At 37.5% G+C, this 15,961-nt stretch overlaps 1 protein-coding gene and 2 long non-coding RNA genes across 6 annotated transcripts in view; 2 read left to right on the forward strand and 1 right to left on the reverse strand.

Moving 5' to 3' along the window:
* nrp2a (neuropilin 2a) overlaps positions 1 to 15,961 on the reverse strand; it is a 71,672-nt gene that overhangs the window by 19,198 nt on the left and 36,513 nt on the right. For all 4 annotated transcript variants that reach the window (XR_014204321.1, XM_082163784.1, XM_082163783.1 and 1 more), the window contains exons 8-12: positions 9,066 to 9,210; positions 7,722 to 8,071; positions 7,060 to 7,204; positions 1,657 to 1,740; positions 1,034 to 1,195 (exon numbers count right to left, since the gene is read on the reverse strand). Coding sequence is in view for 3 of the 4 variants with exons in the window: in XM_082163784.1 (XP_082019910.1) it covers positions 1,034 to 1,195; positions 1,657 to 1,740; positions 7,060 to 7,204; positions 7,722 to 8,071; positions 9,066 to 9,210 (886 nt within the window). In the remaining variant the exon portion in view is untranslated. The remainder of the gene's footprint in view (positions 1 to 1,033; positions 1,196 to 1,656; positions 1,741 to 7,059; positions 7,205 to 7,721; positions 8,072 to 9,065; positions 9,211 to 15,961) is intronic.
* LOC309494565 lies at positions 4,136 to 5,287 on the forward strand. The gene is made up of 2 exons (XR_014204367.1): positions 4,136 to 4,584; positions 4,702 to 5,287. It is a non-coding gene; the product is annotated as an uncharacterized lncRNA (long non-coding RNA).
* On the forward strand, positions 10,028 to 15,449 carry LOC309494570. Its single transcript, XR_014204371.1, has 2 exons — positions 10,028 to 10,573; positions 10,610 to 15,449. It is a non-coding gene; the product is annotated as an uncharacterized lncRNA (long non-coding RNA).

The raw sequence follows: 15,961 nt of genomic DNA on the forward strand, positions 1-15,961 counted from the left end.
AAGTGCTTGTCTTTGGGGTGAGGCGTAAAAACGTTAATAGGAAACTGATTTGGAATCAGAATGAGAAAGTCTTATTACACAGAAAAAGGGGCAAAATAGTCTGCTGGGTGAGTTTACACTGGCATCAATTTCTATGAGGATCCAGGCTGGTTTATGCTGGTTAGTACTGGTTTAGTGCAAGCCAAGATGTTCATTGCCAAAACTTTGCCAGCATGATCTGTTATAGAAAAGCTGGTTGAGCATGGCAGTAAAGCTTGAAAAAACTAGTTAAGAATCGTGAATTTCAAAACAGTAAAATAAAGTTAATTAAAACTAATGTATAATAAAATGTAAAAATGAGAAATCTCTTTATAAAAGAATGATTATATATAATATTTTTTAATGATGCTTAACTATAATTAACTAAGTTTTTGTAAATGTAAATAAATATTATTTTATATTATAAAATTATATTATATGAATAATATTTCATATATATATATATATATATATATATATATCAGTATAAATATTATAAAAATAATATCTTAAAATATAATAAAGAAACAAAAATGATCAATTATAATTTATTTAAATATAATATATTTTTGTATAATGACGCTAAACTGTTAACTGTCCCATATTATAATATAATGTAACTTAATGTAATGTAAAATAATATAATGTAAAAAAAAAAAAAAAAAAGTTTGTTGTGTAAATGTAATGCGTTGCCAAGCATAAAAACAGACAAGAGCCTACAGGCATGACAACCTCTCTATGAATGCAAATGTGTGTGTATTTGTGCACACAGTGTGTGTGTGTGTGTGTGTGTGTGTGTGTGTGTGTGTGTGTGTGTGTGTGTGTGTGTGTGTGTGTGTGTGTGTGTGTGTGTGTGTGTGTGTGTGTGTGTGTGTGTGTGTGGTGTGTGTGTGTGTGTGGTGTGTGTGTGTGTGTGGTGTGTGTGTGTGTGTGTGTGTGTGTGTGTGTGTGTGTGTGTGTGTGTGTGTGTGTGTGTGTGTGTGTGTGTGTGTGTGTGTGCGTGTGTAATACTCACTGTTTGAGCCCATGGAGAGATCTTGACTTTGACCCAAGGCGGTGCTTTTGCTGGAGCTGTGTAGCGCCCAGCTGAGGTCAGAATCCGGGTCAAGGGTCCAACCACACAATCCTTGCTCAAAATCACACAGTCCTTTGTGAGATGGCAGGGCAGCACTGGTAACTGAAAAGAATACATCAATACATTCGCATTAATATTCATCAACCCTGGCAAAACATTGCACGGCTAAAGGCACTTTAAGCAAAACTGAGCTCTGACCTTTGACTTCAGCTGTTCAAAAATAAAGAAATTACAACAATTCTGCCAAACAATCCGCTGAAAATCATGATAGTGTTACTTATGTTAAAGGGAAAGGGATATTTATTGAATAAAAAAGTGGTGTGAGTGTGCTTACAGGTCATTTTATGTTGCTGTGATATATTCTATATTGTACCACCATGTACACGGCGATCACACAAACTTTACTAAAGCAACATTTATCTTGGAAAATACAGTTTCTGTGCCTTACTGGTCCCTGCTCCCATTCCACATAATATGCAACCAAAACGTGGATGATTTCTGGAGGTTTATGGTGTTTATGAAATGTATTCGTGCTTGAGTCATGTATTGAGAAAACTACTAACCTGAACTGGGTTTCTGTGTTGTGGTGGTTTCTACAGAGGAAGGTTGAGTTGGTTTGGATGTCTCTACAGCCGGTGTGGAGGTTTCTGTGGATGGAAACACATAATTAACAATCTTATCCTAACCCAGAACAGAGTGCATTTCCATTCAAACAAATCTCTTTTTCTTTCCATTTCAAATGAGATTCCCTTTCATTTTAATTATGCAGCCAGCCATGAGTCAGATATTCATAAATTAAATCATAAAGCTCTAAACTCGGAATTTATGTCAGCGCAGAGGGGAACATAAACTATGTGCACGGTATGCAATACTGTGCAAAAAAAAAAAACTATAATTTGGTCCTTGTATCGCCTGCAGGTCTTTACATCTGTCTTAAATGATGACATCAGACTGATGGATAGCGTTGCTGTAGGGAGAAAAACCAGACAAACCATGGGGTGTTGAATGAAAACAACACATGTATACATACTAATATATAGGACCTCCAATCCATTATGCTAAAAAATAAATAAAAGTATCAGCAATTTTTATCAAAAAAGTGCTATGAACTGTAAAATATACAGGCACCAAAATAACTTTTAAAGGTGCGTTTTCACCATTAAAACACACACACACACAGACACACAGACACACACACACACACACACACACACACACACACACACACACACACACACACACACACACACACACACACACACACACACACACACACACACACACACAGACACACACACACACACGTACATCTATCTTTATGAGGACATTCATTGACATAATGCAATCTCTAGCCGCTTACCCTAAGGTTAGTAAAACTGGTTAGTAAAAAAGGTAAAACTGGTCCTCACAAAGATTAGTTGTACAAGTACACACACACACACACACACACACACACACACACACACACACACACATTCTTGTACATCTATCTTTATGAGGACATTCATTGACACAATGCAATCTCTAGCCGCTTACCCTAACCTTATACCCATCACAACTAAGTGCCTAACCCGAACCCTTACCCTAAACCTAAACCTACCCTTAACCTAATTATAACCTTATCCCTAAAACCAAGTCTTGACCCTCAAACAGGCCTTTAAAGTGCTCTCAGAAAGTGAGGACCGGCCAAAATGTCCTCGCTTTACTCACTTTGTCCTCATTCCAGTGGTCAAAAACTCAAACTGGTCCTCACAAAGATTAGTTGTACAAGTACACACACACACACACACACACACACACACACACACACACACACACACACACACACACACACGTGTGTAGGTTCATGATATGTCAGTTGTGATTATTCTTTCTTGCAGTAAAACAAGCTTTTTAAGGGGTAGAAATTATTCAGCAGTCTTGAAACCTGCCTTGGAAACAAATAAACTGCATTAAACGAAAAGGCTTTAGACTCAAATAAGAACAGAAGTCCATCTAGTATATGAACTGAGCGGTCACTCACACAGTAGTATCTGCAGAGGAAGCGAATCGGTGCATACATTAATATTTTGAATTCATAAAAGGTGAGCCACAGCTGGTGATATTTGTCACTGTAATGCCATGGCCTTTTCTGAAGCAATTAGCCAGCTAATACCACTTCCTCTGCCCTATCGCTAACTGCCTCCCTCTCTATGCCATCCTCTTTCCCTCCATCATTCTTTCATATGCCTCCACACCTGCAGTCTGCATCCATTTGTTTTTCTTTGTCTTCTGATTCAATTAGTACAGGGGTGATGGATAAATCCCGTCACCTGCGCGGGACTGTGCTCTCGCACGCGTACGCACGATGCGCAAACACTCTCCGCGCCGCGAAGATGTTCTGTCAGGGTTTAAAGGTCGCTGTGTGTCACGGTGTAATGATCTTGACCTTTCAGAGATGTGACAGTTGTGTCAGCACAACATACAAGACAAATACATGGAACGTCATCACACAAAGAGCTGTACTTCTACCGTCACACTACAAGGCTGTTCTAGAAGATAGGAAGCATAATTATGCATCCTTCTAATATCTTCAACAGCTTTGGGATGGGCTCACTGAAACGTTTGAACCAAGATTGTGTGTGAGTCAATAAAAAAATAATACAGAAGCACGTCAATACAAATATTGTATGATTTTGCATACAGAGTAAGATGTGCATGGAAGTGTTATTTTAGTATTTGTTACATAATATGGTATTTATACAAATGTAAAACATTTTTTATTTTTTTTATTTTCAGTTTTCATTTAAGTTTGTTTTGTCATTTTTGTATATTTCTATTTAGCTTAAATTATTTTTTATTACTTTACGTTTTTTTTAAGTTGAAGCTTTTTAACTAATAAATAATAAATAATATATAATAAAATATAAATATTAGGTGAAAAACTTAAACTTAAAAATCGTACCTTTAAAAGACTTTCAGTTTTATTTTCAATTACCGTTTAATTTTAGTTAACAATAACAACAACATGAACTATTTTCATGTAGCAGTTTTGTCCTTTAATGCCACATTAGTTAAATGTGTAAACTATTCTAAATTTAGTACCCTTTTTTTAACAAAACATGAACATTTTTGTGATAATGACCTCTTGAATTCATTCATTCATTCATTAATTCATTTTCTTTCTGCTTATACTAAACACTGTAAGTTTACAGACATTCCCTTTAACCCTAGAACACAACAATCAAAATACGGTTAAAACACTTGTGAAAATCAATCAATATAGAAAATGTCTTCGTACTAACACTATACATCGGGCCATATTTTCATGGACTTTTCTTAGGGTGAAGGTTATTGCTGTTTCAAAATGGCTGAATATGTTATCTATCTCTTTAAACCGTACGTGTAACTGTACACCTCACCGCATGCTGCAGTTGCCTTAATGTGATTAAGACTAGCGGGAAGATCATTGCCTTCAGTGTGTGTGTGTGTGTGTGTGTGTGTGTGTGTGTGTGTGTGTGTGTGTGTGTGTGTGTGTGTGTGTGTGTGTGTGTGTGTGTGTGTGTGTGTGTGTGTGTGTGTGTGTGTGTGTGTGTGTGTGTGTGTGTGTGTGTGTGTGTGTGTCTGAGTGTGTGTGTCTGAGTGTGTTGGAAGTAAGGCAAAGAAATGAAAGCATATTATTGATAGCTGTAATCTGTCTTCCATCCATTCCGTTCTGCTCCCCCTTTCTCAGCTCATATCCCATCATTCTCTTCTCTCTCCCTCTACTCTTATCCTGTCATTTCTGCTTTCATCAAAATTTCACCCATCCTTAAGGAAAGCTGTCAAATCGTTCTCCAAAGAACCTGATTCAGCAAAAAAATAATAAATCAATAATGAAAAATAAATATATAAATAAATGAAATACCCTCAATTATGCATAAAGCTTGTCTGCATATTTCAGCCTGATAACCAGAGTTTGGCAGGGCTGTAAAGAGCAGTAGTGCATGCTGGGAAAATAAAACAGATGCCTTTAGGGCCCCATAATTCACCTGAGAGGGACTGTGTGAGAGTGTGTTATATATTACAGGATATATATATATATATATATATATATATATATATATATATATATATATATATATATATATATATGTGTGTGTGTTTGATTGTTTCATGATGATCACAGCACATAAAACCTGAGGAACTGAGTATTCTCAGATACGTATGATGACATTTTTTTTTTTTTTTATAATTTAAACCCAAGAAATAAGTTCAAATTCTATTTTATAAAGAATAAAGCAACCACTAAGAACACAGTAGGAATTACTTCTGGGAGATGTTGTTTATTCTCAAGTACATGTGGGCAGGTATAGCCTATATGTTTGCATACACTACAACAGCTGTTCTGTGGGATAAACGTGTATAACATATGAGTGAATGTGTGTATGTGTGGGAGAGAGTACATGGGAAAGAGAGTATCGTGGTTTCTGATGAGAAACAGAAAGAGGAGAAGTGAGGAGAGCAGGACCAGAAGAAAAACATTTACACAGGCAAGATCAAATGGTGGGAACAGAGAGAGAGAGAGACTGATTAGAAAACAAAGTTAGAAAACAAAAGAGAGGAAACTAGAGAGAAAGGTTGTGATTCTTAAAGGGACAGTGCACCCAAAAATTACATTTATATACTCATTTTTTCAACTTCGTATAACCTTCACTGAACCGCCACAGTACATTTATGTAATTGTGAGAGTTTCTACATTTGCAATTCTGATCGATCAATCTATGCTGAAGTTCTCTAGAATTTTGAGAATTTGCTTTTCACACCTTAAAGTAGAGCAAACTGTACATTTGCATACACACATACGCACACACATGTGCACACGCACACACACACACACACACACACACACACACACACACACACACACACACACACACACACACACACACACACACACACACACACACACACACACACACACACACACACACACACACACACACACACACACACACACACACACACACACACACACTCTCTCTCTCTCAATCAGATGTATCTCCAGAAGCTCTATGATAAATTATACAACATAGAGGATAATTGGCACAGGGGGTAGCTGTCTGATTATAGCAGAGCTGCGTGAGTGTGTTTGTCTGTGCCTTTCATGCTTATAATATCATAGACATGGGAACTGTGTATTCGTGCAGGTTGATGCTCTAGCAAGTCTGGTCAGATAAACACATACAATCCATAAGAAATGATTATAATAACATAAATACACAGTTGAGGTTAAACCACTGGAGTCACATGGATTACTTTTATGATGTCTTTACACTACCTCTCTGTGGCTCGAAAGCGGTAGTTGCGTAAGCTGTCGATGGAGTGACAGAAAGCTCTCAGATTTAAAGGAAAAGATCTTCATTTGTGTTCAGAAGATGAACGAAAGTCTAAAAAAAGTCTAAAGTAATTAAAGACAGAATTTTAACTTTAAATGAGTTAGAATGTCCTACACATAAACTACCGTTTCAAAAGTTTGAGGTCAGAAAGATTTTTTTTTATTTTTTTATTTTTTTACAAATTCTTTGTTTTATTCTACAAGGATGCATTAAATTGATCAAAAGTAAAAACATTTATAATGTTACAAAATATTTCAAGGTTTCAAATAAAAGCTGTTCTTTTGAAATATCTATTCATCAAAAGCAGCACAACTGTTTTCAACATTGATAATAGCATGGTTTCTATATTTCTATTTTCTCTTCACATCACTTTTTTTATTATTATTATTTATTTTTTTACTTCTCCACACCATAAATGAAAAAAAAATAAAAATGGTTCCGGCTGCAATAACTTTCAGCTGACAGTGCGTTTCTGGGAAACAGCTCAGTGTCGGTTGTAGAGACTGAGAATAAATTGCACCCTACAACTGGCACTGCCCAATCAACAACAAGCAATTTAGCTTATGGTTTCACAACAGTGGTGTATCAGAGGGCGATGACCTACTGTACCTGGCAGGTTGCAGCCCAGGACTTCCATTCTCATTCCGATCCCTGCCGGAGACCAGCGCTCTGGATAGATGCGGATGAACTGTGCAGGCAGCTCCTCAAAACGTCTCAGCTCGGGGGTGTCATAGTGAGTGTTTCCCTCAAAAAGCTACGTACGGGAGGAAAAAAGAGATTACTCACACACACACACTTACTGAATTTAGACATCTAAACAGGAATCACAGGAGACTGCATTTAGTTGGAAACATTTTCCCTACTGGAAAATCCCAGAAAATGTTTGCTAGCTGGTCAAGTTGGTCTAGATGACTGATAGACTGGACTACCAGCAAGTGGACTTGGTTTTTGGCCTTGTAGACCATCTTAATCAAGACTGTAAGGACTGGTAAACCAACTTGGACCAGTAACAAACCATCAGCTGAATATGTCAAGCAGAATGAAGATGTTTAGAGCGAGAAGGTCATCTTAGAAAAGCAACAAGCCACTTACATTACTGTTCAAAAGTTTGGGGTCAGTACGTTAAACATTATTGCAATTTAAAAATAATTGTTTTAAATACATTTTAAAATTGTATTTATTTCTGTGATGCAATGCTGAATTTTCAACATCATTACTCCAGTAATGCTATTTTGCATGTGTTTATATTAAGCTATAGACAAATGAAATACCTTTGACATGCTAGTCTTGCTATCCATTACAAAGTTCCAGTCTTTCCCATTCAGGCTGTGTGCTAGGCGATACTTCCGTACGAAAGCCCGGTTCTCAGAGCTGGTTCCTCCCTCACCGCTACGCGCTCCTTGGGTTATCACTCCTCGCACCGTCTTGGGTGTCCCGAGGTCCACCTGGAGCCATTCTTCTCCAGCTATAGGCTGGGCAGGGCCAGGAAACCACCCTGATCTACTGGCCACCAGACGTGCCGCTCCAGGGGCCCAGTGAAGGTCCCTCACTGAGGACGCTGAGATCTGGGAGTCAGGGAGGAGCCCGGACAGCATTCCCTGGAGCTCTGAACATGGAGCATCTGAGACAAAAGAGAACGAGATGTAACTTCAGCCTTTGAATGTTGAAATGGGCATGTACTAGACACTTTTATCCAAAGAGTCTTACAACGCACTAATTACAGTTTTACCGGGAAATTTGAGGTTAAAGAATAGTTATCCTTATTAAGCCTATATTGACTCTAACTGATCAAAACTTTGCTGAAAAACCAAAAGGACACAATCTACTTCATACCTCATGTCATCTGATTGAGAGTTTATATTTTTTTTTAGCAAGCAAAAGGCCTTTATGAATAATTCTAAAAATGTCCACATTCAGGTCATTTTGCTGAGAAATCTTTACTGTTTTATTAAGCAAATATAAGAATGACTTTTATATTCTTAGAAATATTTCAAGATGAAGGAACATATTCCTTTTAAGGAATGTTTATTTGTGCATGTCTCAATCATTGTATTTGAACTTAATTATTTGTTGCATTCTATTATAAAAACTACAGAGATTTTACAGCTGATTTTTATATGCATTTTATGCAAGTAGTCTGCAATGCTGTTATAAAGATCTTTACATTACAAGCTATCAAAAAATTCATCAGATAGTTTTGTCCATATAAACATCAGCAAATGAACCAAATTGCATATTTTTGCTCAGTTTGGACGTCTGAATAAAAACTGAGATGATTTTCCTTCAAGTATGAGCTCCATATTCTCTCTATATATCATACTATATAAGCCATAAAAGCCTGATATATCAAATATCATACTAAAATTTTTTTTTTTTTTATTAAAAAACATGCAAACTTTTTAAAATATTTTGTCTAAAGCTTCAATAAACTGTTCCAGTAAAATTTTTAAAATAAAATAAAAAGATGTTTCTATTATGTCATGTGTCACGCTTTACAGGGTGTTTTATTTTTCATTTTCAGCAAAAAAAACAAAAAAAACATTTCTCACTAACAGATGAAAGACATTGCATTGTATGGTAAAATGATAAGAAACAATGTGAGTATAAACAGTCACCTGTAATCTGGCAACCATAAAGTTCAAAGCGTAGTGCAATGCCATTATTCCACGTCTGTGGTCGAATACGAACAAATCGGGCCAGAACGGGCTGAGGAACACGATTCAAAACCACCTCAGATGGATCAGTGTTGGCATGGAAAATCTGCAAAAGAAAGAAAACACAACGCAGATTTATACTTGCTGCAAAGCATCACCAAGTCTACTCATTGAAATCGCAAATGTGGACTTTTTCCACACTAGAAAGAGTTCTTCCCAAAAGAATATCATGTCCTTTCATGATATTCCCATCTCAGATTTTAGTTTTTCTGCATGCAAAAAATGGCCAGGAGGAATAAAACATTATTCCTCAAGTTTTTAAGAGGTATTCATCTGACGGACATCTTAGTTTGATATATGCACATTATGAATGTAATGTTTTCTTGTTTTCAAAGACAGCCCTTTAAACACATTACAAATTAAAGGTGGGGACATTATAAACGGCTGCGATAAGACATAACTAACTCCTTCTCTCGTTCACATACCTCAGAACCACAAGAGATCCGACAATTTCTCTGTAAAGCGTGATAAAGACTATTAGAATGAATACCAGTGAAAAATTGCTGTAGATAAGAGATGAACTTCCCATGTAGAGTCGAATGGTTGACTGATAACTGAAATTATCAGTCATTAGATTTAGAAAACACAAGACGTGCAGTGAGTGAGCATGAGGCCTTGTCACAGTTGAAATCCTATATATGTGTGCGTGTGTGTGTGTGTGTGTGTGTGTGTGTGTGTGTGTGTGTGTGTGTGTGTGTGTGTGTGTGTGTGTGTGTGTGTGTGTGTGTGTGTGTGTGTGTGTGTGTGTGTGTGTGTCAAAAATCAAATAAAAGAATCAAATACAAATACAGAGGAGGAACTGGAACACATGACCCCCCCACCCCCACCCCCCCACCCCCACCCCACACACACACACACACACACACACACACACACACACATCCGTGTAAACGTGAGACGTTTACCCATGGATGTGTCTTAGCCAACCGAAAACATTCCTTACCTGAGATGAAGTGTAACATAGGCCAAGATGGGCTCTAAGGGCTTTCAAAAGCGAACACACACACACAAACACACACACACACAAGTATCCTGGCTCACTTACAAAGCTGTGACTATGACAGACACCAGTGAGGCAGTGAAACGGGTTGATTAAGTCAAGTGGCACTAGAAAAAAGTAGTGGATTAGACGAAGACAAACAAAGAGTCTATTGAGCTTGTTTTCACCACAGTTAAATTTCCCCCTATTCCTTTTTCCTCAAGGCCTAAACCTCATTCATCCCCATTGTTCGCCTCATCCTCTCCATCCAGTGGCCACAAGTCACGTCCCATTGAGAGTTACAGGCTCTGGGCAAAGTAATCCATATGGAAGAATCCCTTTTCTGTGCTCAACGCTCAAGGCTGCAAATGCTTTATCAACTCCGTGTGAGTGTGTGTGTGTGTGTGTGTGTGTGTGTGTGTGTGTGTGTGTGTGTGTGTGTGTGTGTGTGTGTGTGTATTCCCAGTAGGGGAATTCGGCACACTCACAAAGGACCACACTCATAATGCTTCAATGATGCAGTGGCGGAAGGATGGAGAGGTGGGGGGAAGGTTTTCTCAAACCCTTTTTTAAAATGCTGATCTCGAGTGTGTTGTGGCTGCTGAAGCCAGACAGACAAGACAGCCGGACTAGACGGATGACCCCTTTCCAGATGCTGGAATAAGGCGCATTCAGCCATTCAACTCTGTGGCAAAACATTGTGGCAGCTCTGCAGAGTTCACGGATAACGACGGAAGAGAAGACAGAGGTTAAACGAAAGAGACTGGAGGAGGAGCGCAGGGTCTGAGAGATGATGACATAGACCAATCAACAAGACGGGAAAAATCATGGGGAAGGAAATTTCATAGAGACCAGGACAACTGGAAATGTATGAGAAAGAAGGACCGGCCCATAGTCATATTTACTAAATGGCATATTTAATTTGACCAGAATGAACATGAGGTTGAGTGGGACAGAAGTACAGTTCGTTCAGTGGGACTCATTCATTTCTGTTTAAATTTTCCTATAACCAGACTGAAAAAAATCTGGTTTACTTTGAAACAATTTTCACTTAGAAAAATGGCTAATGCACTTCACAAATAAGTACAAAGAAACAGCAAGTACATGAATTTTGAAGTAGAAAGAAGCATTTTCTTGTTAAAAGTACTCCAATAATCTTTCACAGCTTTGGAAAATATTTGTTATAGTGTAAAATGACATTAATAACATATCAAATGTATTTGTCAATCACTAATAAAACTGTTTGTGTAAATTATTTGTAAAACCACATTCGTCCGTGAATGTACATCACAAATTTGCATGAAAAAAAAATGTAAGTTAAAATTTTTGCACTATATATGTGTAATTTCTATACAATTTGTAATAATGTCTAGACAAAAAAGTATAATACATTTATTAAAAAAACAAAAAACATTCTTACATAATTCCTGTGCAAATTATTCATAAAACCATTTGCATGTAAATTTTTGCGTTTCATGAATATAGCGCATATTTTTTGTACCTGGGTATCATTTTGAATGATGTAGGTTGCACACATTTTCATTTAAAAAATGTGTTGTGAAAATGAAATATAACCTAGATTTGTAAGCTCAAGACGGTCCAACATGAACAAACTGTAAGTCTTTTTTCCACTTTTTTCTTGTTTTGTTCACATCAAATGGCATCTACTAAGATCTATTCGACATAAAAAAAAAGTCTTCAGAATATATGTACATGCGGAAAAGAAATATGGTACGGTTTAAGAGCAGTCAAGGGGGGTCAGAGGTCGAATTGCATATTGTTAATGCATTCAGGTTTTCTTCACCTGTTAAGATCAAAGATTCCATCAGTGGTTTAGCGGTGATCTTTGACCCCTGTCAATAAGCCTAGTTAACACAGTTCAAAGGTTAATTAAGATCATAAAGAGATCCGAGCAACACGTGATGTCTGACCAAGTCATCTTGAATAATGACCGTTTCCTGTACGAATCAATCAAAGACTATTTTTCTTTGTTGATAATGGGAGATCTTTCCTGACTGGCCTTTAGAATAACAAGCAGATTGATGGCTTTCTTGCTAGAGGAATTCATTGTGTGTTTGCTATATGAAAAGGTTGCGCAATTCAATACAATGCACAAATAACCAGTAAATGATTAGTACTAAACCTTAAAGATGTGTTTTAAATTAAAATGGCACTGCATAACCAAATTTCAAATAACCTATAGAGCTATAAGCCGTTTATAAGCTTTAAGCCATTCAAAGTCGTAAACAAGACCAAAATCTGCCTGACAACAAGAGTGTTGGTGGCGGGGCGTCCCACGGCAGGATCCAGATAAAGTAGAACGCTAGCTAGTGTAACTAAATAATTAAACCTGCCATGTTGTGGGTCTATGAGTGATAGATCATGAAATTATAAAGACCCTTTCCACTGTCCCTCCAATGCTGGGAGGTGAAACCCTGCGTGAGCCCGTCTCCACCCCTGGGTCGGTCAGAGCAGACATCCCATGCAGACTGCCAGGGACAAAAGGTCTCGAGGTGTTTAAGTATTGATGAAAGTCTCGAAAGAGCACGTCTAGCCAAAGACAGGAGTGGAGAAACGAAGTTGAGGAAAGAGTAAATGTGTGTTTTATGATGTCTGGTGCCAAACATTTTCAGATTTTATTATAGAACACTTCTACAAAAAAGGAGAAAAATAAAAAAATTCCTTGTTTATTAATATTCATATTAATTCAATGATTCCCTTTTTTGTTGAACGCCTTTGACCTAAATGAATTACGTCGAGAACCTGAAGATGTAGTTAAATCTTTAAACAAATGAACAATATACCTGCAATATACCAGTGAGCTTTCTCTCAATGGGGGAAATAAATTACAAGACTCCTCGCTTAATCCAAATGTTTCATTTTCCTGCATCGTTGTGTCTCTCCTTCCATCCTTTTACACTCTCCCAGTCGTCACTTCTCTCACAGACGGTGAACGCAGAGGCTAAATGCCTTTATATGCCATATTCATCATGTATCAAGTGAGTGTGTGACAGATTTATTACTTGCTGTTCACGAGGGATTTATAGGAATTTCAATAATAAACAGGATATGCTGCAATTTTTTTGTGCTTGTGGAACCTTTTTGCCATTTATTGAGTGATTCAATGCAAAAATGCTGGGTGGTACAGTATATTGAATATTCATGAAATATGTGCAACGACTTTACTGTATAAAATCAAATAGAGCAAAAAAGTGAATTTTGTGACATTTTAAGGCACTTTTATCCTCAGAATAAGGTTACAAACATTCCTTATGTCATGACTGGCAAGTACAAGAATGTTTTAGAAGCATTTCTGATTCAAATGTCCCTAGCATGAATCAATTCAAAGGGAATCAATTAAAAATTCCTATGGATCTTACATAAAAAAATTTTTTTAAACTCTATTTGGCAACAATTTGCATCAGTAAATTATTTTTTTATAGTTTTTTTGAGAACAGTTGGGTTTATCAAAAAGCTTTTGATAACTTTTTGCCCGCATGGTTGGAAGATGATCTGAGCCAATTTTGGTGAAAATCAAAAGTTAAAAAGAGTAGGAAAATTCCCAATGGTCCATTCGTATTGTCTTGAGCCAAGGAAAAAAAGTTATTAGCATAAACGTAAGTGCAATTTTTGGAGAGTTGGTGGCGCTGGAGGGATTGAGTTAGAGATTAAAAAATGTGTGTGTTTAATATTCAGACTGTCCACTTTCTGTGTGCCAAATTTCACAATTTTTCAGCAATTAGTTATATGGGCAGCCATTGACAAGAGTGGAAGGAGGAGGAAGAACAAAAACACTAACGGATACAATAGGTGCCTTCACACCTTCTTTGCTTGGCCCCTAAATATAATTTCCAGCCTTTTGACAATATTCAAATAGATTTTTTTTTATATAAATAATTCCATTATAAACTGAATATTGTCAAAAGGCTAAAAACATCAAGATACAATTTACCAACCCTCATTACTATGTATAAATAATGTAGTAACCAGTATACAAACTTAGTTTAAAAATTTCCATCCCACCCAATATCATAAAAGTGATTTGAGACCAAGATTATGTTTGGATCTCTAATCCCAGGCATGTCCAAAGGGTCAGTACTACTTTCACATGTGACTTATTCCCAAACAGGAGACTAATCTTTTAATCAAAAGCAGATCCACTAAAAAGACGACCAAAAGGTTAATCCTAGCACTTTTATTACACGGCGCCCCTTGGCGTAACGTAGAGTTAAAATGCATAAGCATCTTTCCGAGGCTCTGATTACACTGTGGCCAACGCGGTTACAGTGGGATTAGTTGTCACGAAATGAGAAAAACGAACTTTCAAGCGGTGGACGGCGTCAAAACAAACCCAGATTAGGATGTGGTTGGGCGAGTGGGGTAAATGAAGCGATGGTGGTTGATTGATGTTTAAATTACTAGCTTGGCATTAGCAAGCCAAACAAAAACATTTCTGTCGAGTTTGCTCAGTTGTGTCCTCATCATAATTTGACTTTGCCGCAATAATCTTCACAGCCCAAATGCTCTATATCCGTCTTAAATATTTTTTTGATGGAGTTACTGAGGGTTGTCCAAAGCTCTGTGATTGAATTCCTGCCTTCTTCAAAGCAAAAAAATCATATTAGTCCTAATAGGATCAGTCTAGAAATGAAAAATTATTTGAAACAGTCTTACTGGTCTTCAAATGGGACAAAATCAAGAGAGAGGAAACCCTGAATTCCGATAACGTATGAACACGTATCAGCGTATCCCAAGCTGGTCCAGGTGTGACCGGTCACACAGGTGTGTTTACGGCAGGTAGCTCACAGGCATTAGGAACGGCCAGAGAGATAAGGGTGCATAGAGAGCCTCATTGTTCTCCGCCACCAGATAACCATCTCTCAACTTGTTCCCATGTCACTTTCTCTGTTCAGACCAACAAAGTTCACCTGGCTGGAACTAGAGTTACTTCTTCCTGCAGATGCTCAACTGCCTCATTTCAAAAGATTTGAGAAAAAAATGAATATTTAACCACTGATTCCATTTATCCATTTAAAGGGTTAGTTCACCCAAAAATGAAGATTCTGTCAGTAATTACTCACCCTCATGTTGTTTCAACCCCGTAAGACCTTCGTTCATCTTCGGAACACAAATTAAGATATTTTTGATTAAATCTGAGAGCTGGCTCACTCCTCCATAGGCTTCTAAGACACTATAACTTGCTGGCCCAGAAAATGCATTAAAGACATCGTTAATATAGTCCAAGTGACTACAGTGGCTCAATCTTAAGTTTATCAAGCGACGAGAATACTTTTTGTGCGCAAAAACCCCCCCAAAAATAACGACTTTATTCCACTATTCATTTCCTTCTCTCTGGGCCTCGAGTTAGTTCACGTAGTGTTTTAGCGCAGCGCTTCTGTGTTGTACGTCACACGTAAGCTCACTATTGGCCGACGCTGGTCATGTGTGTGACGTGCAACACAGAAGCGCTACGCAGTTACACTACGTGAAAAAACTTGAGGCCCAGAGAGAAGGAAATTAATAGTGGAATAAAGTCGTTATTTTTGGGGGGTTTTACGCACAAAAAGTATTCTCGTCGCTTTATAAACTTAAGATTGAGCCACTGGAGTCACTTGGACTATATTAACGATGTCTTTAATGCATTTTCTGGGCCAGCAAGTTATAGTGTCTTAGAAGCCTATGGAGGAGTGAGCCAGCTCTCAGATTTAATCAAAAATATCTTAATTTGTGTTCCGAAGATGAACGAAGGTCTTACGGGGTTGAAACAACATGAGGGCGAGTAATTACTGACAGAATTTTCATTTTTGGGTGAACTAAC

Source organism: Leuciscus leuciscus, assembly GCF_965113295.1.
Source record: "Leuciscus leuciscus genome assembly, chromosome: 3".
In the NCBI taxonomy this organism is placed as follows: domain Eukaryota; kingdom Metazoa; phylum Chordata; class Actinopteri; order Cypriniformes; family Leuciscidae; genus Leuciscus; species Leuciscus leuciscus.